Below are 21,629 nucleotides of genomic sequence, written 5' to 3'. Positions count from 1 at the left end.
CGAATAAAACCATACTATAGAGCTATAGCTCTACGATAAAACAAGTTTCGTGGCTAGCCCTTTTAAAATTGAAAGACTAAAGCTAATTTTGTGGCCACAATATTGAATTTGCATGGAAACACGCGAAGCCACTCTCTTCCTGAGGGTCACCAGGCGGTGCTATTTCTATCCTATTTTGTACTTTTTTTCTACAGGCGCGAACTATTATTTGTGTAGCGCAACCTGTACAAAGCGGTTTGTCTGGAAACGGCGCCCTCCAACAGTGATGATCGCGCAATACAGTATAGGCCTGCAGGGGTCTATAATTGAACCAAGACTAGGCTAGTTGGGGATGTAAACCACGGACGTATATAAAAAAAACCCTGGACTTGCAACGCCTTTGTATGAAATAGAAGCCAACCAGCGGCCATTTTACCGATCCGAATACAAATACGCGAGGTTTTCAGCTGTACATACAGTGAGCTATCAACAATACTATCCCCCACACCGCATAGATGACGAACTCATTACATATTTTCTGCTAAGTGCATGTAGTTGAGTTCACAACGTAATTTGCAAGCAGGCAATTCGCGATCCGAATCTAGGGGAAAAGCGTTCAATCTTTGGCCAATTTTGAACAAACGGAAACTCAGAAAGTCATTTTAATTAAACAGACATTAAATGCAAAAGTTTATATGACTTTTGAGTATGAAAAACAGTATTTGGAATCACACGTAGTGAGTGACCCATCTCCCCGTAAATTTTTGTCGATTTTTTGGCTCCCGTGATTTTGACACACCGTTCAAAAATGTCGAAGAGCGAATCTGGTCAAAGTGTTACCTGGCCAAAATTTCTTTTCCAGAAAATTTCTGAGAACAAACGTTGAACAAAAAGCTTACATGTCCCCTTTTCAAGCAGAACTTGATTTGGAATGTAGCACTGAAGAACAGCACAAAAGAGGTAGGTTTTTATTTCAAGCGATCAGAAACTAGGAAAACGATTTCAATGAGTACACGTAACCTAATTTACGCAACAGAAAAGCTATTCTTTTCGCACAACAATCAACTTGAAAATAAGTGTGTACCCGAAGGACAGGCCTAACTAACTATCTAGCTGCATCGTATCATTAGGGAGTCTAGGTTACGTACCATGTGTTTGTACACAAAAATGATCCATGCCCACAGCACATGCACGTCACGAGTACTCACGATAAAAATTTTTGGGGGGGAAATAAAAGTTAAGAAAACTGACTCAAAACGGGCGGTCTTGAATCAGTCTCGACTGATTCTTCGAGTCCAGAGGGTGCCGAGGCTGAGGCTAAGACCGAATCATTGCGTAGCGAGGCCAAGACCAAGATTTTGAAAAATAAGCCTCGAGGCCAGGCTGGCCTCGAGACCTGTCCTCCAACACTGACTGACATTAAGCACTCAATCACTGATTTCCTCAGTAGATTCAAACTTAATGTAATCTACTGTACAACCTGTACACAATATCGTTTGTTTGACACCTGCTCCCAGCCACGAGAGGTTTAGAGCATGCACAAATTTGTCGGCTTCTGGCTTCAGTGAGCATTGTGTGGGTGAACCCAACATGCTAAGTTAACACAATTAAACGTGTGTGGTGAAAGCATTTTTTTGTCTTTTTCCCATTTCCATGTCAAATTATTTTTAATGTCCTATCTCCAAGTTTTCAATCTCGATTTTGTTCGTTTGCCCTTAGTTTTCTTTTCTACTTAAATGTCCTTAAGGATTCTTTTCTTTTCACAGTCGTTTTGTATTCCCGTTTTTTAGTTTCCATTTATTGTTGACTAAATCATTTATATAAGAAAACTACTTTAGCAACATGTGCTGTGCAAAAGATGGCACAAAACAAAAAGGTTGCCCAAATAAATTCTAATTCATTGTATATTGGTTTTTGGGTGGCCAAACTGTCTCCAAAACTCAAGATGTCGAAATATTTAAAGCCTTTTTTTTGAAAAAAAAATGGAACATAAAAGTGAGACTGCATTTTTCAAAACCAATTGTGGAAACTGTTTTCTTACAGTGATTTGATATCTTCTATGTAAAATTGCATTTATTGTGACGATTGCCCATGACATGTCATCCTTTTATTTGCCAAAGGAAGATGCCAAACCGGTGGTCAAGAAAACAATTTAGAAACTATTTTCCTTCTTTCAATACATGGAAATCTTTAGGTTGCAATAAAATTCAAATTCATATTTAAATTGTCATGAAACTTTTATTGCAAAGTGAAGCTTTCCATGTCAAACATTCTACAGTGTACAAAATATGCGATACATTTAGAAAACAGCCTGTGAAAATCCCCAGCCAAGTCTGCACCGTCCCCCAAAGTCAGAATGAACGAATAATTTTTGTACGTGCGCTGCCTCGACGCCACACTATGGGTGCGTTCGATTAGCTTCCCTGAACACACCCGTGTTACACCAAGGGAAGCCTCGAAATGAGGGTAATCGAACGCTGCAGGGTGCAGTGTCCCAATTCAAGGAAAATTCTCCGCCAGGCGGAGGCGCACAAAAAGTACCCCCCAGAGATTGTTTCAAAAAGAGGGGTCTGTTTGAGCCAAGAAATGGTGGGATTGTGTCAGTATGGCCCACGATCATCTCTGTAGATTCAGGGGCACCCATCTGGGGGCAAGGCAGACAAACATGGGATTGAAATTAAGAGCCCCAGGAAGGTGAGGGATGTCATTTGAAAACTGGCCGCTGGGAGGGCTTGGCAACATTCACTTTTTGGGGGGTGAGTTTGTTTTGGGCGGATGATTAAAAAATTCATTGGTTAACCTACTAAAATTGAAAATCGAATGAAACCTAAAGGACCAAACAACACATTGTTTTTTGTTTGAGAGGCCTCAGGGACTTTAGTTGCCTGCCATGGGGCTCCAAACTTGGTTGATTTTACACTATTTTCAATGGAGCTTGAATTGGTTCAGTGCACCCTGTAGTGTACTCGCCAAGGCATTCTGGGAAAAAGGTCAAGTCCCCGCCACGTTCCACAATGTACGTCCATGCACGAACAGTCTATCCGTGACGTCATTACACTCGGGCAGCCTCCAGAGACCCGCTCGCCAGCTGGGGTCGTAGTGGCTGAGGATCACGTGATGGCTAAACGAACGCTCTCGTGTAAGTTTGACTTACACGTGTAAAATGATCGAACGCACCCCATATGGTCCTCCTGGCTGCACGCATCATACGCGCGTGTACTCATGTATGTAGGACTTTTGGCACATACTGAACATCAAGGCTGTGAGTGGTCAGAAAACAATGACGTGGGAACCTAAAGTAATGGATCGGTTGAGAACCTGTCATGGTGTCGGATTGTTTACAACTCCTCGCATGAGGTACATACCGTAATATGATTAGAGGGGTGTTTGAAAAAACATAAAGTAAAATTGTTGAACAGAATCGTTTGAAATGTAATTTTTGAAAATAGTTTCTACGCGTCGGTGCGTAACATTAAACAGTCGCCGGATAAAGGAGTCCGTCCTATGACGTCATGATTCGTGGGAATTTTTTTCAGACAACTTTCTATCCCCGACGGCTGTTGTTTAGCTTTTGCTCCGAGAAGGGGGGTGAAATAGGGTCGTGAAAACTATAATTTTTAACATATTTCCGCGCATTTTGAAATTATGCAGATGTGTTTTCTTGTTATATATATGTTTGTTTTTATAATTATACATGAATATTAAAAACAGTACTTAAGTTTTTAAATTGAGGGTCATATTTTATTTTGATCACAGGGTTAAGTGTGAAATTTTCTTCCTGGGTGTATGAATACCTTTACAACTTTATTTCGTAGAGTACTATCAAGTATAATGTATAGAGAAATAAAAACATTAAAAAATTCTTACATACGATAAATATGCAAAATGAATACAGCGAAAAATAGTGATTCTTTTCATATTATAAAAAATCAAATTTCTGCCAAGGTCTCTCCGTAGTTACATATTAAATGAACAATCTAGAAAAATAGTTCTGGATACGACTAGGCGTATAATAAGCCCTGGTTTGAGGAGAATTATATTTTCAACACCCAACCGACGGCAAAGAGAGTTGGAGTTACTTATAACCTGATTTAGTGTAAGAAAATATTTGCATGATTTGTCAAAACCATCAATAAATTACAAACAAACTATAAGTTATATACATAGAGCTATATAGCTCTAGGGTACAATGCAAAAACTGGGGTGTTAAATTTAACACCCCCGGTGTTATCAGAGGACTACACCAACACTTCATTGGTGTTAAAATTTTGGTGATATTTGATGTTACTTTCAACACCCCCAGTGCATTGTAACTCTGATTGGTGTGCAAAGTAATACCAGTGGTGTTAAAGTTACACCCTATGGTGTGGTCATCTGATAACACCAAAAAGAGTTAATTTTAACATGACAGTTTTTGCAGTGTATATCTAAATGATGTCACGCTTCGGAACACTATACAGAGTGACATCATTCACGGAACCAGAGTGTGTAATGCCATTGACCTCCATTAAAAGAATTTAGAATGGAGATGAATGTGTAGTGTAAACCAACACACACACACACAAGTGTGTATTTGCCTGCAACTGGGGACCCTCTATTGTTCCTCTTTTGTTTGTACTCTAACTTTTTTAGAAGACTTAACTGAATGCAGAAAAAACTCTCTTACACAGCTATACTTGTGGGTATTTTCTTTGTTCTCGTGAACAAACTTCCACTTCCACACAACACGCAAAAAATTTCAAATCACTCTCATTCGAACCATATTCACTTTCCTACTATGGAAATTCGACTGAACGTCCCCTATTTAAAATACTTCATTTTGTTACGATGAATGACACTCGAAAATTCCTCCTTTTTTGAGTAAATTTGAAATATCTGTTATGTGAAAATCTTGTGGGGTACCATTTTAGTACTCAAAACTGGCCTTGTGGGGTATCTTCCATTGTTTCAGTACCCCACGAGCCCCTCTATACATGCACACGTGCGTATTCTGTGTTGGTTTACGCACTAGTTCTTGCACTAACATTGATCTCCATCATCAAGACTTTAGAATGGAGATTAATGCACGCTCATATGTGACATATCCACTTAGTACATGTACTCTATAATATTCTCCTGTAAAAAGAAAATGTAAATCTCCTCTCTGCGACAGGGAAATTGGCCTACAACTACTTGTTGTAGGCCAAGCCCAACCATGTGACGGTACCTGTTCATTAAGTTTCCCCTTCAATTGGGTCAATATCCAAGGGGACCTCATCCCTCGGTACGCAATCACGTATTTATCGCTGGGCAGATTCTGAAATTGGAAATAGCCATTTTTTTGTTTAATATTTTTTAGTGTTTTTAACGTAAAACTCCCAACCCTGTAGATCTTCAGATACTTATTTCTTCTTGCGTAGTTAGGAACCAATAAGTCATTTCGGTATTTCAGAAGTGCAAGGTTAAAAGCGAGAACAAATAGCGCCATCCCTAACAACCTCAGACGCAACCTCGTTCTCCGGGTATGATCTTGCCACGCCATGTTTTTGGGGATCAAAGTGAAGGAACGTGCACGCAGCCAATGGAGTTGAGGTTGTCTCGGAAGCCCTTCATTTTGCAAGAAAACGCAAATACTAGCTGGCTCAGTGAACATTTTTTACTGTTTTGCTTTTATATTTCCCATCTTTTTCACCTTTAGAAACGCAACGGGAAGTACGTATTGGCCCTACACAGAAAAGGAAACTGAAAAAATCAGAGCTTTGGTTGTTGATTCCCTAAAGGCTGGCCTCACTCTCTGAGAATTCATGATTCGGCGGTATAAAGCCCGTCAGATCCCCACTGGTACATGTAAATGGGGTGGTTGGATCAGGTGGGTTCGTCTCCTGCACAGGCAAACGCTGAAATGGGGCTGAAACCGAGAGAAAGGGGAAATGCATAATCTGTTTAGTCATCGCGCAGTTAGTTTGGTCTTTCGTGTGCTGCATACAGCGCGACAAGTACCTCCTCACAATAACCAGTAGGAACGAGATCGTTCAGGGTTAAAATTTGATTTTAGTGTTCTTTGCCAGTCGTTTACATGTATATCTCTTTTGGAGGTCCAGGTAAGTACTGGTGTTGGTGTACCTCGAGAAGGGACACCTTTTAAAACGGAGAGATCTAGCTAGATGAATGAAATCTACTGGGTCGTCATTGTGACAGTCAGCCGGAACTAATTACTACAACTTACACTCGTTTATAGGGGCTCTAAATTTAGTTAAGACCTCATTCATGTTCTGATAACAACATGATATCTTTTACATCCTTTGGTAAGTAAATGTTACGCTTTGAATTAATGGGCAATTTAAAGACAAATTTTTAAAGCGTACCATGTCTCCTCTGGAAAACGAATGCCCCGAGCATACAACTAGGAATTGCAACGACTACGACGACAATGGCAGTTATCAGTGGCACACCTGTGGATCAAGGATTATTAAAATTACACGAGCTATTTTCCGAAAGAAATTCAAGTTCTTAAGAATTGTCTACAGTCGGGACGTTTGGACAAGCACCCTTGAAAATGGGGGACATTGACGAGAATGTGTACTGATTCAAAACTGCATAAACCACGACAGTGACAACGGTTTGCTACTGTTTTATTTCTACGTTTTTCATAATAAAATTATGTTGCCCACGTTTTGTTTTCTCGGTGTTTGTTTTTGTTTTTGCAGAATAATTTTTTTGATTTCCAACATTCTTATGCAGGGTTTTTACCACGACAGTGTGCAGCGACTTGAAATGATTCACGGAGTAATATCATACCTAATCCTGGTGAACCATTTTGGGCCTGTGGGTTTTCCAAGTCACTTTGTGGAGGACCTTGGGGTGGAACTGTACTTCCTATATTGACGTCCTGAAGCGTTCCTCCTGCGTCGATATCGGTGTCACTGCCTCCGTGACCGTCTGTATCATCCCCGTCTGCCCCACCGTACGCAACAGTGAGGGTGACAGGTCCGGGAGAGGTGGTTGGTTTGCTGTGTTCCTTCCTCCATGGTTTGCCAGGAATGATCCCTAAATCTTAAGGAAAAAAGAAAGATAAATGCTGAAGAGTGCTTGCTACTACAAACTGCCGTGGCCTGAAAAGATACGAATCAAAAGAGCTCTAGGGTCTTTTCGCAGAATCTTTCTTAAAGAATGGTGTGACATTGAGAATGATTCTGCTTGGATGGACAAGTCTGGCCAACAACTTTTCTGACTTATAAAGGGGGAGGGTTCCAAGAGGCTTAAGTCCAGCACTGAGCTGGAACGGCAATGGTCTCATACTGCACCACCAGTTTTGAAGTATCAGGTTGGATGACCTCAACTTAAATGGAAGGGAATTACAGTGACCATGACAGAAATCCTTCTTGGGCAACAGCTGGGCTGATGGTTTCTGATTTCATTTCGAATTCAGCTAAGGGCTCTCAAGGGATTTTGGTGCCAGGTAGTGACTGGTCTTGGACCAAGATAGTCTTGGTTTCAAGACGTCAGTGCTTGATAATGGACAGCGTGCGTAGTGTGCCCCCTAACGACTCATAATTAGACTATGCGCCAGCATAGGAATCTTGGGAATCTTGCATCAGAGTTTCAACTTGTTCTTTATTTTCCCTCGGCTTTCCAAGGGAACCAATCAGCATTTGCTAAATTGCATGCATAATAATTTCCGATGGCCTGAATAATACACCATAAAGGTCACATGCATCATGGCTGTCTGCAGTCCCGTTAACACAGACACAACACAGACATGACAGACGTTCGTACGCAGTTTTTAGCACGGAGTAGAACGGGTGATACTCAGATTAGGTTAGGCCTAGGTCATAACAGAGGATGCTGTTCTTGATGACCCATTATCATAATCATACGAGAACGTATTTCTTGCGTACCGGTGTCAGACAACAATTTTGTTCTCCCAACTTTTCTGCCTCAGATATAGCAAACATGATGCGATGCAGCACAACTGTAGTCCCCAACGGTATCTTTTAGAAGAGTGGCAATTTCATGTCAAGTCACTGCTAGTATTGAGTGGAAAATATGTCTTACATGTCACTAATCCCTTCCCACAAGCCAGACCACTATCGACAAGGCTATAAATATTTAATACGATTGGTCCATTTGCATACAACTGCCGCACCCCCATTCCTGCAAGATTCCCAAGACGTTAGAGAGAGTAAGTAAAAACTAGTTGTGCGAGGGCGCTCTTCAACAGAAATAACACAACTATTGATCACTGACGTCTTGGGCAAAGACTAAGGCCAAGATGGCAGGACCACGGCCGAATATAAAAACCTGGACTTGCAACGCTTTTATATGAAATAGAAGCCAACCAGCGGCCATTTTACCGAATCGAATACAAATACGCGGTTGGGTCGCTTCTATCGACGCCAGGGAGAACACAGGCGGGCATTGCCAGGAAAGCTTTGTATTTGGCTCGGTAAAATGGCCGCAAGTGGATTCAATCATCTCTATAAGCTGATTAAGGGTAATGCGAGTCAAGATTTTACTATACAAATCCGTGGGCAGAAACCGATAGCAGACTCGATCGAGCTTGTCGCGCGCGCCGATTTCTCATGCGCCCTCTCGTGATCCCATTTCACCAATCAACGGCTCGTTCTACCGTCTTATCTTGGGAATCTCCTACAAGCGAGAGGTGGCCTTTCAATGCAAATTAGTAGTTTAATATGGATATTCACTATTGACCCTAGGATGCAAAATAGGATGCAAAACAGACCACGAGAGCGTTGAAGCGGGTTTGCCTTAATAACATCAGCTTGTTATTTCTTTGGTTGTGTTGTCGCAAGTCTTTTACAGGCTTACTTCGCTTCTTTTTCAAATGCATCAACCGCGGCCGTTATCAACGGTAACAGTTCTAGTACGTCCCGAAGTAGCGATTATATCTGTCACGTATGATATAAGAAACTGATCCATATTCGTCACATACAGCTTCAACTGGAATTTCCCGGGCGCTGATTGGTTTCTCCTGAAATCTGGAGGAAAAGTAAAGAAAAAAAAAAAAAACACTTTGTAGGAGATTCCCAAGACGGTAGATCGAGCCGTCGATTAGGGAAATGAAGTCGCGAGAGGGCGCAATGGAAATCAGCGCTCGGTGCATATTTTATGCTCGATCTAGTCCACTGTCAAAATCTGCCGTCTTGGCCTAAGACTAGGCAGTAACCACCTATCATTTGAGAAACGTTTTGCACCAGCTGACTACAGCTGTACTCAGCTGACGACATAATCAACCGTCTCCATTAAAAAATCCAGGTTTTTTTTTTCTAAAATAATAATGTACTCAGTCAGGATCTCATATTACATGTATAACCCTTTTGTCTGTTGTTGGTTGTTTTCAACTCTGTACTTGACCAAGTCCAAGACGGAGATTTTGGATATAATGTGATAGGACTCGTTGCTGCACTCTCGAAACAAACAGCCACCACCGATGTCATCCTAAACCTCCTAGCCTTTCTGCTGGTGGTGGAACCAAAGTTGGTGGAACAAAAGGGTCAATATTTCATGTAAGCCAATTTTTTTTCCAGAAGATCGGTGGGGATGCCAGAAACCTTAACCACAAAATATCGCTTGCCTACCTCGGCATGTAACACAGTGGTCGTCCTTAGATTCGGGGTCACAAGAAAAACAGGATATGCACATCTGTAAAGCCTTTTCGTAGACCGTCGTTTTGTCGTTGTCCTGGCAAATTTTGTTCATATCCAGACTGGCTGCAAAAAGGCAAAAAACCCTCCAAATTATTTCACTATTTATAACATTGACCCAGTTAGTTTATGTCAAAAAGGAAAACACAGACAAGCTGCAAACCTAACGCAAATGTTCATTAAAGTAATATCACAAGTATCTAGTTATGCACTTGCATTTATAAGGAGGCATGTCATCAGTCGAGTAAAAGTCTCATGGAAATACTTTCAGGCAAGACGTGTTATCTTCAAAAAAATGGCTGATCCTCCCATACACCCTTGCACATTTTAATGTAGACTCGAATGAATGATAAAAGTTACCCTGATCTATAGAAGTGCCTGGTGCCGGGGTTGGGGTTGTCGAGTCCATGGAGGGTTTGTGTGTAACCTGTAGTGGTACTCCACGGACGAGCGTAAACCCAGACATTGCCAAAGCACAGGTTACTGCGAGTGAAGCGCATGGATGGAATCTGTTAAACATTCTGGTTCTCTGATTTAACACTTCATAAAGAAGTTAGTGTTCTACAGCAAACATTTCGCTGGAGGTGGTCATGATCCCGCTTACCTGTTCCCCTTGTTCGGACCCACCAAAGGAATTTATTTATAAGTTAGAAGTCATATTCAATCTGTCTGAATATGTTTTTTTCTGACTGGATTGACTTTTTTCAAAGTTTCTCACCACTTAATATATCCCAATGAAGTAAAAAAAAACTGTTAGCATTTTGATGACGTCATCATTTTGAAAAGTCCATAATTACCGAGCAAACGAGTTGAGGGTCAAAATACCAACTGCAATGTGCAGACCTTCGTCCCAGCGAAAACATTTTAAAGGAGAAAATATGCAGTGAGAATAAATAAAATACAAAGCGAACTGTACAAAAGAGACCCCCTCCCCAAAAAGTGGATAAAAATTTACCCCCCCCCAAAAAAAACCCATTCCAAAAAAATCCGAAACAGATAATCATCTTCCGAATTATCGGTTATTCGTACCTTTCCAGAACATAACCATGTTGGAAGGGCGCTACGTTGGTTTCTGCCTGATTATGAGAAGAATTGATGAGGTAGAGACGGCTTCTGTTAAGTTGTAGGCACGCTTGCATTAATGCATACTGTTGAACTCCTACTAGAGATCTACGAAATGAATATCACGGGAAAGTATAGTGAACGTCAGAAAACAGTCCCCTGTTATTGCGTAATACACATGCATTTCGCAATCGCCTCGGGCCCTCCCCGGCCTAGGGAAACCATGTTTCACTGTTACCAGCGTTTAGGGTTGATTCAAAGAGCTTCCAATGGCTGGTGTAGTACATGAACAATCAAGTGTAACAAAAAAGTACATTCTTTGCAAGGGGCAGTGCACGAGCTGGTCTTTTTTTAAAGCTCAAGTCAGTCCACAGACAGCGCTATATTTACTAACCACAGGGAGGTCTTGGAACCAAGACGAGGGCAGCTGGGATGTTAATTCACGTTTCAGGATTTGAACAGGAACTGATTGTGCTGGGGGAGGAAAGAAACGGCTCCCTAATTAATGCTACTGTGAAGACAAAAATCACTGGAAAAGCACCACCAAATATAAAGTTTAGAAAAGAGACAACCTTCTTTTTTTCAGCTGAGCACACCATTTAATTCTAACTATTATGGAAGCGTAAATCTGAAAATTAAAATTTAAGTAGATAACTAGAGTGCTTTTTTTCTTTCAGTTTGTTAGCGAGGGTTGGTTGAAAACTTAAGAAGGCAAGGATAAGAAAAGATCTGCCCGTTATTTCCATACAGTCTCCAACAGTAAAACGTGAACACAAATTCTCAGGAGGAAGGAAGTCATATGAAAATGTCTAGATTTTGAATCTTGTAGTCTCAAGTCATCTCTTGTCAATTGCAAGTCAATTTTAAGTCTCGACTAAAGTCACAAGATAATCCGAAGAACTATGACCAAGGCTCTCTCTTTAGGTATTGGCTTGTGAGCGACTACATTATTACAACTCTTGAAACTCTGACACAGTTTATATCTTTGAATGATCCCCCCGCATATTGCTTTTAGAGTGATTCTCTAGATTCAGCCATGTTTGGGTTTTTTTCAGTCTAACATATAGATACAATAATGAAACATAAAAAACATCCAAAAGTGTCAGAGCATAAATGGATAAATTGCGAAACAGGTATTCGGTGTGTAATAATTGGAAAGGCAGTGTTAAAAGTTGGGGATTTCAGTGGTTAGTCAAAACATTTTTGATTTTATTTTGTTCTTAAATCTGCTTTGGAACTGTATCTGCTCTAATTGCTACGTTTGGTTCAGACTAAATTAGAAACAAATACTTGCAGACTTATAAGCAGCAACAACTCTCATGGCATGCTCAGCAGTATTTTATCATCTACACAATTAACTGTTTACCTACATTATCTTACCTAAAAATGAAGGTTAAGTAAACAAAATGCATGGAATTATCTTAATTTCTCGTACAATATATGAACAGTGGTCGCTTTTTATAGTTTAATTGAAATTTTGTATTTTGGAATTGCCTCAAGGCGGCCGGTTTCAAGAACAGCCGAAAAAAAGGTGAAAGCCATCGCATAGGGAGGAGGGAAAGACATTTCATGCTTTTCTTTACTTTACCTTCTCAAAACATCTAGCAAAACAAATTGTTATTTTGTATATACAGCATTTTAACTAAAGGCCATTAAAAGTAATGTACTGTCTCCTTCCTAGATGAGAAATCAAAACTGCAAATTGATATTCCACATAATTCTGTATTTCGTCTTTGATACACAGGGATTGTTTTTTCAAAAAGTTGCACAGCGAAATTGTTTTTTTTCCATTCAGGGTCGAGCTAAACATTGACATTTCAGACACACAAATGGGAAATATTTGAAGATCTTTATGTCTTGATCTTACTGGAGCTTTTTCTGTACATAACGTCACAGTCGTGTTTTTCCTACGAGTGCCAGTTAAAGTTATAATTGGCCGTCGGTATAAAAGGTGGAGAGTTAAAAATCCATTACAGCTACCAGAACACTATGTAATACACGCGCTACTAAATACTAAATGAAAATACAATCCATTTAGAACGAATTAGACACAAAATCGAAAGCCAACCAAAAGGGGATATTCTTGAAAACGTTTGCCGCCAATTCAAGCTGTAGGCAAAATGGGAGTAGTGTATGTACCAACTGGATCGAAACGTCTGACCCTCTAACTTTTCAAGCATTTACACGTCTCAGTATTCCTTTTGGCAAAATGTACGGCAGCTTATTAATATTTTTAATGATATTTTAAACACAGAGCTATAATACGAAGAACTATATCGATAATTGCATTAGTAAATCCAAATTGTCAAAATCTAAGCTACTGTACAATCTGTACACGGTATCGTTTGTTCGTACACTTGCTCCCAGCCTCTCGGGGCTGGGAGCAGGCACAAGTATGTCGACTTCAAACATCAGTAAGCATTATGTAGGTTGACCCAATATGCTTAGTGTTTAAACGTACGTGGTAAAATCGATTTCATTTATTCTTTCCTTTTTTCTCCTCCTATTTTCTCATTTCCATGTCCCGTTTCCACTTCAAGTTATGTCCTATTTGTTTAAAAAATGCCTTGATTTTCTTCTTCTTATAGTGGTGTTATGTTTTCGTCGCTAAGTTTCCATCAGTTGTTGATTGAATAAGAAAAATTATCGACACTTATTTTCAACAAATTTATTTCCCACATGAATTCTTATTTTATATAATTCACTCAAACAATTTGCTGGAATAAAAAACTGACTGCATTTTTTTCAAAATAATTTTGGAACCTTTTTTGGAATTGGAATTTGGTGTGAAATTGCATTTGCTGTGATGATTGTCCATGAAATGTCCTTTCATTTGTCATTACTTCCCCTTAAACCATGAAGACCAACGAGACAGTTCGATATTTCGATGTGGCAAGGTTATTCGAGAAAAAGATCAGTGCTCTTGATTGATCTACGACATGCTGACATTTTGAGCATGCAACGCCGTACCGAATTGGTTTCTGTGACGCCTTACACGCAAGTTTCCTGCAGCGCAGTGCTAGTCAAGCTGTCGGGATTCAATGGATGATACTCATCGGCTGGCAGGGTCTCTTGTGCCACCACTCCTGGTTGTTCCTGCGACCCCTGCAAACATGTTTCTATTTCTCCCTGTCGCAGAGAGGTGGCGGGTATTTGCTCATTCAAATGAGAAAAATCATACCAAAATCCAGCTATGGCCACTTGATTGCAGAAACAAAAGGAGAAGTGAAAACAGATACTTAGCAACTAATTTGGCTTTCATTTATAGGTCATTTGTTTTATCGCAATTCATTACATGAGAAATTGCCCAAGTATGCATTTGACGACGATAGGCTAATAGATTTTCGAACCTCATCTATATTAACGCTTCTATATGATATAGGTTTTAAGAGGAAAAGCCTCCAGGGTTCCTCCCAAACTGGCTGTCTGCATATAGAAGAAATACACAATTTTGTGACCGAGGATACTGGTAAGTAGGATGGATAATATTCGTTGTACAAACGAAACAACTTACGCCGTTTGTTCCTTCTAATCTTGAAGAATTTGAATGCGATGACGAACAGGCCTATGACGGCGGCCACAGTGACAATGGTGGAAACGATCCCAGGGAAGATGCCAAACTCTTGGACAAGAAAACAGTTTAGGAAATGTGTTCCTTCTTTGAATGCATGGAAATCTTCTCATTGCAATGAAATTCAAATTGATAATTTGTCAAACATTTCTACACTGTACAAAACATCTAGTGTCGCACATTTAGAAGCGACGCCTCCACGTAGAGCTGGTCAAATTGCTAGTGTCTAGGCAACAGTATACCCAAAATGTTTAACTTCCCCTTTACATAACAGCTTAGAGGCCTATCTCAGCGCCAGATCGTTGAAATGATTTTTAAAAAACTAAGCCAATATGCACCCTAAAAAGAAGAGCGAAATAATTTCCCTGGTCAACAAAAGTACCTCCTAGTTTGTATCATCAACCCGTTAACAGGTCATAAAATCTAGATCTGAGACCAAATTGCAGTTCAGAACTCGTATAAAAAACAACACGCAGTGAGGAATCAAATCACGCTGTGAATTTTCATATCCATATCTGCAAAGCAATGGGCCTTTCAGAATGGGAGGAAGAACTCTAAAAAGAACAATGTTTTTTATCATGCCACGGCAAGGAGACAGGATGTTCGTCTCCAAAATTGATCCGAATTATTGTAGACACGAAGTGTGTAAATCAAATTGAAGTTCAAGAATATTTTGCTTTTTCGCATCTTACTTTGATGTTCCTTGGACTTATAATTGAGCTAACGACTTCAAAGTAAGGCGGTAAAAACAGAAGACCATGATTTGAATAGAATAGTCGGAGTCATCGGGTCTTGTAACCAGACCACACTCCCCCCACCAGCAACACTTAACAGCAAACAAAGCAAAAGAAAAACCAAAAAGCCATTCAATGTCCCTTCTCTTCTCCCCTCCCAATTCACACGGCCCAACCCATGATCCAATAAGCTGCAGTTGCTAGTTACATTGGAATAAATCTGGTACACTGAGTTCTTTAAAATTTACGTGAATGTAGCATAAGAGATGCCTTGCACCAATATACGGTTGACAATGGATAGGAAGAGCACAACTTAGGAACCATTCCATTCCAGAGATGGTGGTCGCTATGCAAAACCTTGCTCTGAATCACGAGGTATAGCAACAGCTGTCTTTAATCTGAGAATTTAAAGTGGCATGTATGTGTGCAGTTAGATAACTCATTGTACCAAATTTCATTCAAATTTAACTCGCAAAAGGCTTATTTTCAGTTTACCAGACTTTGAGGCATTTTCTCGAGATAACGTGGGTGTCGACCGTCCATCTTCGGTAGAGGTCTCGGTCTGCCTCTGATCAGTTCCTGTGACGAGGATGCCAAACTCACTCTTAGTCGGGCCTTGGCTAGATGCGACAGGCTGACGGGTTGTGGGGTAAGGTGTCACGGTCGTTGCGATTTCTGTATACATGCAGTGGAGAAGGAAAATTACAGTTTCGGTATAAAATGTCAGTAAATCATGATGTGTGAAAGAATCCTCCAGTAGCCTTTCTTTTCAAACTAAACCAGACAGAAAAGTATACAAATAAATGAAACAAGTCCAGGTTCCCTTTCAAAATCTACTCTTCCCCTTTAAGCCAAATCTCCGAGGAGACTACACTGTAAGCCTAGCCCAGCGCCTGCACATGAACCCCGTTGTAAACACGATCTGTTAATATTAAAATGATCAGTAAATCTGACCTACGAGTCACACCCTGTGAGGTGAGTGCGGGGAATTTCCCTGGGAATATGCAATAACAAGTGCCAGTTATCTAAAGCTAGCTAGCCCCACTTAAATTTGCAGGGGATGGTGGTGTTGTAGTGAAGTGTTGTTAGGGAACAAGTGTGTTTATTTGATCGTTCTGAGACTGACAGAAGCAATAATCATTGCATAAATTATCTCGAACATGAAGCTTAATTTATGAAGCCAGCAAGCACAGCCTTTCACAAACATTGCAATGGGCAGAGATTTAACCATTTCAAGAGGCGTGGGCACTCTCAGCATGTTAATGTTCTTGCAGTGTGACAAGTATGCATTCGTGGTAATGCACAATAAAATGTATAACCACCTGTACTGATTGGGGTGGTGGTCAAGGTATGGAAGATTTGCAAGAGCCACTTGCAAAATATTTTTTCTTGTTACTATCTCGCCGCGGCGACTCCCCGACGCGAGATAGTATTTTATACGCCTTATATACGCTATTAAGTCGCTACATCGTGGGAATATGTACAGTAAAGTGGCGTAAACTTGTGCCGGAAATTCGGAGGTATGGTGTGAGTTTGTTTCTGCATTCAATTGGGGACTCTGAACAATAGAGGACAATAAGGTCCCCGATTGACAGAGGGTCCCTGATTGACAACTGTGTACAAAACATATGGGTGGTCTTCTAAAAAAGTTAAAGTACAAACAAAAGAGGAACAATAGGGGGTCCCCAGTTGCAGGCAAATACACACTTGAATGAGTGTGTGGGGGATGACTTGTCCAGCCATGGAAATCTGAAAAGCGGGGGTGGGGGGGAGTGCTGAGACCATATGACACTATATGACACTAGGGCCGATATTCGTCATACAGATGTACACCGGTAGTATGTATTACATTCCAGCAGAGCTTATATCGGAACGGCATATTTATGACTTGGTAAAAAACTGTTCTTCCTTTTGAGTGATATGGCGTACCAGTACAGTTTGGTTGTTGGGAAGTCCGACAAATTAATTCTTCAGTCCATCTTAATTATTTTCTCGCCACGAAAAAGTGAGGGGATTATCCAATAGCCTCCCCAGGCAAAAAAAAAGGGGGGAGATAGCACACTCCCTGCCCCGATTTACGCCCCTGAATATATGACACATATAAAAAGCGCAATATGCACGTATGCTTTCCTTGGAGGAGTACAGCCCAATCATAGAGCAATTCCAGCCCTAACAGTACCCTTGCCCCTCACAATGCTTTTATTACGTACATTTACACTGGAGGACTTTGTATTCTGCTTTAACATCTACACCCAACCGAACTTTGCTCTAGAAATTCCGGCTGTCATTGTTGTGTCGAGCTGGCTGGCTAATGTTGCGACATCACAAAGCTCGATGGAAATTCCCGGCAAGCGTATAAGAACTGGTTTTTTTTTCCATGAAAAATTTTGCATTTTGGAGTTATCCAGATTTCTGAGTACAGAGTTTGCACACAGGCATCCAAATGCAAGTACATGTAGACTATTATTTTATCTGTATATTGTAGAGGAAAGTGAAAAAATCTATAGGTCATTTGGCATTACGTACAAGGGACGTGTGAATGTACACAGGCAACAGGTGGATTCTTTTATTCTTTGATCCTTCATTTTAGTTTATTGCTATATGATAACATGAGCATATATGATTTCGCAAGACGACCAGGGTCTGGGAAACCACCATGACAGCTAAAAGAGGAAAAAAAAAACTTCTGTATAACGTGCATTTTTCTGTCTACTAGTTCATTGTTCGAGATACTTCGACACTGGTGCCTTGACCAACAACTGACTCGGCAAGCGGAAAGAACTTGCCAAGCTGTTGATTTTTTCCAACCGAGTATTACTCGGTTGGAACAAGTATAGAGCCCATGCGTTTTAGACCCTCTCACAGCCGCAGGACGGATTATGCCCGAAATTGGACTCTGAGGCACATAAAACACACTCGTCATCAGTACACCTGTGATGCTGAAGTCACGGTTTACAGTGGCTGCCAAGACTCGGAAACTTTGGTATTTCGCCAGAACAGTGCCTCCGATTTTCACAAAACTTGTCTCAAATTGATCGCAAAAGAAAAGGTTGTTGAAAAGGTGTTGAAAAGGTTGAAGCCTTGATCAGTGAGATGATATTGGAGAATATGTCGGGGGGGGGGGGATTCCGGCCCTCGTTCGGGACTTTGATCATCATCATTGTGACTGTACCGGTAACATCAATGATTATACAGGCCCCTCCCGAAACGGAGTTTCTCTTGTACGGCTATTCGCCGTGATGCGCCATAATGGCAAATCCTAACTGCTGGCCATAAAGTACCCCCTTCGGGCGGAGTCGCGGCCTGAAACTGATACTGGTGGACCACACAGGATTGTGGGTTGTAAAAATGATGAAATTTGAACAGCCGAGTCCAGCTAATATCATGCAGATACCAGCAAATAGCCAGTTGTGTTAATATACTAGGTCTAACTCATACAACCACATGAAAACACATACCCCAACATGCTCGACAGAATACCTCGGTCAATCCCTGGCAAAAACTGCAAGGAACACAAACGTTCAGTTCCGGTTGCCACACAAAGTATTTGGACATGTAGTATTTCCTGCATTCTTGGTTTTTCTTCTGTGCATCTGCAATGTAAGCAATGTATAAAACAATATATGGGCTCCCAATTCACCATTGGCTGTGCTTTTATTGCAGAGCAACTGACCCATCGCAGCAGAATTGCAAAACGCAGCTCGTGAATTATTGCATTATTATTTATAAAATGGGTGCGAAACGCGCAAATGTGAGACAAACCATATATATTCCACAGGAGGCGCGTGCCTAAATCACAAACGGCGACTGGTCAAGTACTTTTGGTCATTGTTACTTTTGTTCAGCAAACAAATCTAATGGCCCATTCTAGGAGCCACCGGTGAACCCATTTCTGCAAAGGACTTGGTTTTCGTCCTATCCTTGTCAGGGTCATTGCATGTAGATCTCTGAACACGAAAGAAGCAGGGATACAGTACTTCATAAAGATACAGAATAAAGGTGGCAGCCTGTCAAACTATGATGATGAAGGGAAGAGAACATACTATTTGACACAATACAGCAAATGGGAAATCAATTGAGCCTATTATATATACTACTTATTAAGTTCAAGCTTAAGTTAACCGCGCTTCCTGGGATATACTTTTGAAAAACTATAAAAACAGTGTAGGTGCCTTTGTTTTGAATGTTTACATTTTTGACGTATAGAACAGATTACGACTAGGACTCACCGCTGCGGTATGCAGCTAGCCTGGGCACGTGATACATTATTCCTCTTCTTTGATCCCGAGTCTGGGCCGTAGGATGAGCGCCCCAAATTTTCTTTTCAAAATGGGATAATGCCAACAAAATAGTGCCATGGCGTGTTGTTTTTTCCCCTACTTCTTTTGAACAACTTTCTCGTTACAATCAAATTTGCCAGATTAGTCTCGCCTCCTTAAACTTGTAAGAGTCAGCCCTACGCTCAAGAGGGTTATGGCTCAATGTATCGGTGCTCAAGCTATACAATACAGGTTATAGTACTTGAACTTTACTGAACATGTTGCGATTACAGCACTACAGAATAAAATTTTCATTTCGGACAAAATGACTGCCGGTGAATTAGCGATGATCACTACTGATATTGTTAAAGAAAACAAAACCTACCATTAGCTATGTTTTCGTCGACGGAAAGAGCACGTTTTTCCTTCAGTAATGGTGCACAATTCCCGCTGTAAACGAGGTAGAGTGCCACCAATAAAAGAATTTCTTTGCAGCAGCTGCAATTATCTGACGCTGGTATAAGGAGCCGAAGAAAAATCAGAGTGGGAAAACATAAAAAACAACCCCAATTAGCAAGTAAACAACACCGAACTTGCACTATATTATACCATCATATCAATTTATATCCAGTGATGGTGCTCATTAACAGCAGTAATAAATTGAGAAGGCTGCAAAGTTTTCTATCCAGAAACTGAAATACGAAGACATAACTCCCTTAAATTAACTATCTGGGACTCGAGTGAATCTTATACTAAACTTACATTAGACTATGAGTATTCCAGTGTGTGACATAAACAACTAGGAAGCAGAGCTACGAATCATAAGGTTTAGTTCAACAAGTATGAGCATATTGAACATAAATCGCGAGATTTAGTTTTATCCACATATGCAAACACATTCTGATGCAAAATAAATGATGCCCAACTCATATCCTCATTCCAACCACGCTATGTTATGGAGTGGTCCGAACGAATCACATGCCAAGAATGGAAGTTTCCTCCAAGACAACACTAGATTCACTGGCAACAGTGGACCCACATTCCTGCGTGTTTGCACAAAAGGTGTAGCATGTATGTACTTGTATACATAACCATAGACAGAAAATGAACTTCCAGTGTTCCAGCTAGGTTCCTAAAATTTGTCTTTAAGTATTCCTGTGGAGGAAGTCTGCATAAGGGACATTGATCATTTTATCATTAACAGCGTTTCAAAGCTTATGTGGTTCACTGTACGAGTGCGTGCACCTGTGAAATTTCTGTTCTCTTGAAAATCACACTTGCCCTTGCTTGTGTCCTTGCTTGTATCAACGGTGTTTACATACCAGTGGTACATGGACAACATTCTTTCCTGCTAAACCAAACCTAGTCACATTGCGAAAAATGTATGTGTACGCATTTGTATGTGGCATTGAAGCCTATGTGCATTTTGTGAAACGGCTATACCTAGGTATATAGCAGCAACCTAATTGGATTGTGTATAATTCTGTAGAAGAAACCGGTACTAGTTTCTACAGAACATGGAATTCTTGTTAGAATTTAAAGAACTCGAATTTGATCCAAAAAGAACTCAAAATAGCATCAACATTGGAGAATCCCGTGTTTAAATATGGGGAAAAAAGAAAGGCAAAGGCAGCATTTGGCATGTGTTTCAGAATTACACATGTATGTTATTACAACCGTCATGGCAAAAGATTACACCATCGATTTAGCGTGCCTGGGCTCTGGGCCAGCTGAACATTACCACATAACACGATTCAAGGTCACACTTAATATAATCTGGACGAACAAAGATAAAAATATAATTGCACGAGAGACACATGCACGCACAACAAAGCCAATGTGTTCATCAGTTCAAGAATCACGCGGAATACAACATTAAATTAAAATTTCATCCTTCAATCTTAGGCAGGATGAAAAAAAAATAACATCAGACTTTTCAAACTTGAAAGGTCATACATCTTGAAAATAGTTCGCGGTACCCGCTGCTTCATTTGACTCGGACCGGCCAGCCGACCCCGGCAAGCTCGGTGGTCGAGTGGTTAAGACATCTGCACTAGTAAGCAGGAGGTCGTGGGTTCGAGTCCCACCCGAGTAGGCTTGTGAGGTTTTTGTCACAAGCTCTCGGACAAGCACTGAGCATGCAGTGCTTATTAATATACGTTGGGTAAGGGCAAAACCTGTCATATAAAATTAACATCTCCCAACGCAAAAATACATCTTGAAAATTACTTGAATCTGTTCTTGGCCAAGAACTTGCCCAAATTTGACTTCTTTTTGCAAGTATCTTCAATTTGAATTCTTCATGAATGCTTCAGTTTCAAGATTTTTTGCTCATAAAATTAAGCGTTGTCCTGTCTGAGAATTTAAAAACCTCTTTTTG

The 21,629-nt window shown here is 40.6% G+C and overlaps 2 protein-coding genes across 4 annotated transcripts; both read right to left on the bottom strand.

Annotated features, from left to right (window-relative positions):
- Positions 1 to 3,688: 3,688 nt before the first annotated feature.
- LOC110980910 (uncharacterized) lies at positions 3,689 to 13,791 on the bottom strand. Of its 3 annotated transcripts, XM_022237976.2 has the most exons (8): positions 13,656 to 13,775; positions 11,080 to 11,159; positions 10,653 to 10,793; positions 9,984 to 10,106; positions 9,558 to 9,689; positions 6,757 to 7,011; positions 6,324 to 6,410; positions 3,689 to 5,866 (listed from the first exon to the last, which is right to left on the bottom strand). In XM_022237976.2, exons 3-8 carry the CDS (start codon positions 10,669 to 10,671, stop codon positions 5,733 to 5,735), a joined length of 750 nt encoding a protein of 249 aa, XP_022093668.1. In that variant the 5' UTR covers positions 10,672 to 10,793; positions 11,080 to 11,159; positions 13,656 to 13,775; the 3' UTR covers positions 3,689 to 5,732. The 3 variants fall into 3 exon arrangements, with proteins under 3 accessions (XP_022093668.1, XP_086995240.1, XP_086995241.1); XM_087139114.1 differs by lacking the exon at positions 11,080 to 11,159 and having other exon boundaries at positions 13,656 to 13,791; XM_087139115.1 differs by lacking the exon at positions 6,324 to 6,410.
- LOC110980909 (uncharacterized) lies at positions 11,236 to 21,548 on the bottom strand. The gene is made up of 5 exons (XM_087139116.1): positions 19,635 to 21,548; positions 18,449 to 18,583; positions 15,486 to 15,665; positions 14,200 to 14,307; positions 11,236 to 13,885 (listed from the first exon to the last, which is right to left on the bottom strand). Exons 2-5 carry the CDS (start codon positions 18,543 to 18,545, stop codon positions 13,677 to 13,679), a joined length of 594 nt encoding a protein of 197 aa, XP_086995242.1. The 5' UTR covers positions 18,546 to 18,583; positions 19,635 to 21,548; the 3' UTR covers positions 11,236 to 13,676.
- Positions 21,549 to 21,629: the final 81 nt, after the last annotated feature.

The sequence above is a fragment of the Acanthaster planci genome, linkage group LG07 (assembly GCF_054643075.1).
Source record: "Acanthaster planci isolate LZ-2023a linkage group LG07, COTS_SCS, whole genome shotgun sequence".
In the NCBI taxonomy this organism is placed as follows: domain Eukaryota; kingdom Metazoa; phylum Echinodermata; class Asteroidea; order Valvatida; family Acanthasteridae; genus Acanthaster; species Acanthaster planci.
Note: the sequence above shows the minus strand (reverse complement) of the source record. Positions and strands in the feature narration are given on the sequence as shown.

Excerpts from the sequence above, each read along its gene's own strand:
- LOC110980910 (XM_087139114.1), bottom strand. Across the intron at positions 9,690-9,983 it reads AGGCACTTCTATAGATCAGG|CCAGTCTGGATATGAACAAA; the intron begins GTAACTTTTATC and ends GCCTTTTTGCAG. Across the intron at positions 7,012-9,557 it reads CCACTGTGTTACATGCCGAG|ATTTAGGGATCATTCCTGGC; the intron begins GTAGGCAAGCGA and ends TTTTTCCTTAAG.
- LOC110980909 (XM_087139116.1), bottom strand. The coding sequence starts at position 18,545 with ATGTCCAAATACTTTGTGTGGCAACCGGAACTGAACGTTTGTGTTCCT. Across the intron at positions 15,666-18,448 it reads ATTCTGTCGAGCATGTTGGG|AAATCGCAACGACCGTGACA; the intron begins GTATGTGTTTTC and ends GCATGTATACAG. Across the intron at positions 13,886-14,199 it reads GATTAGAAGGAACAAACGGC|TGGCCATAGCTGGATTTTGG; the intron begins GTAAGTTGTTTC and ends TCTGCAATCAAG.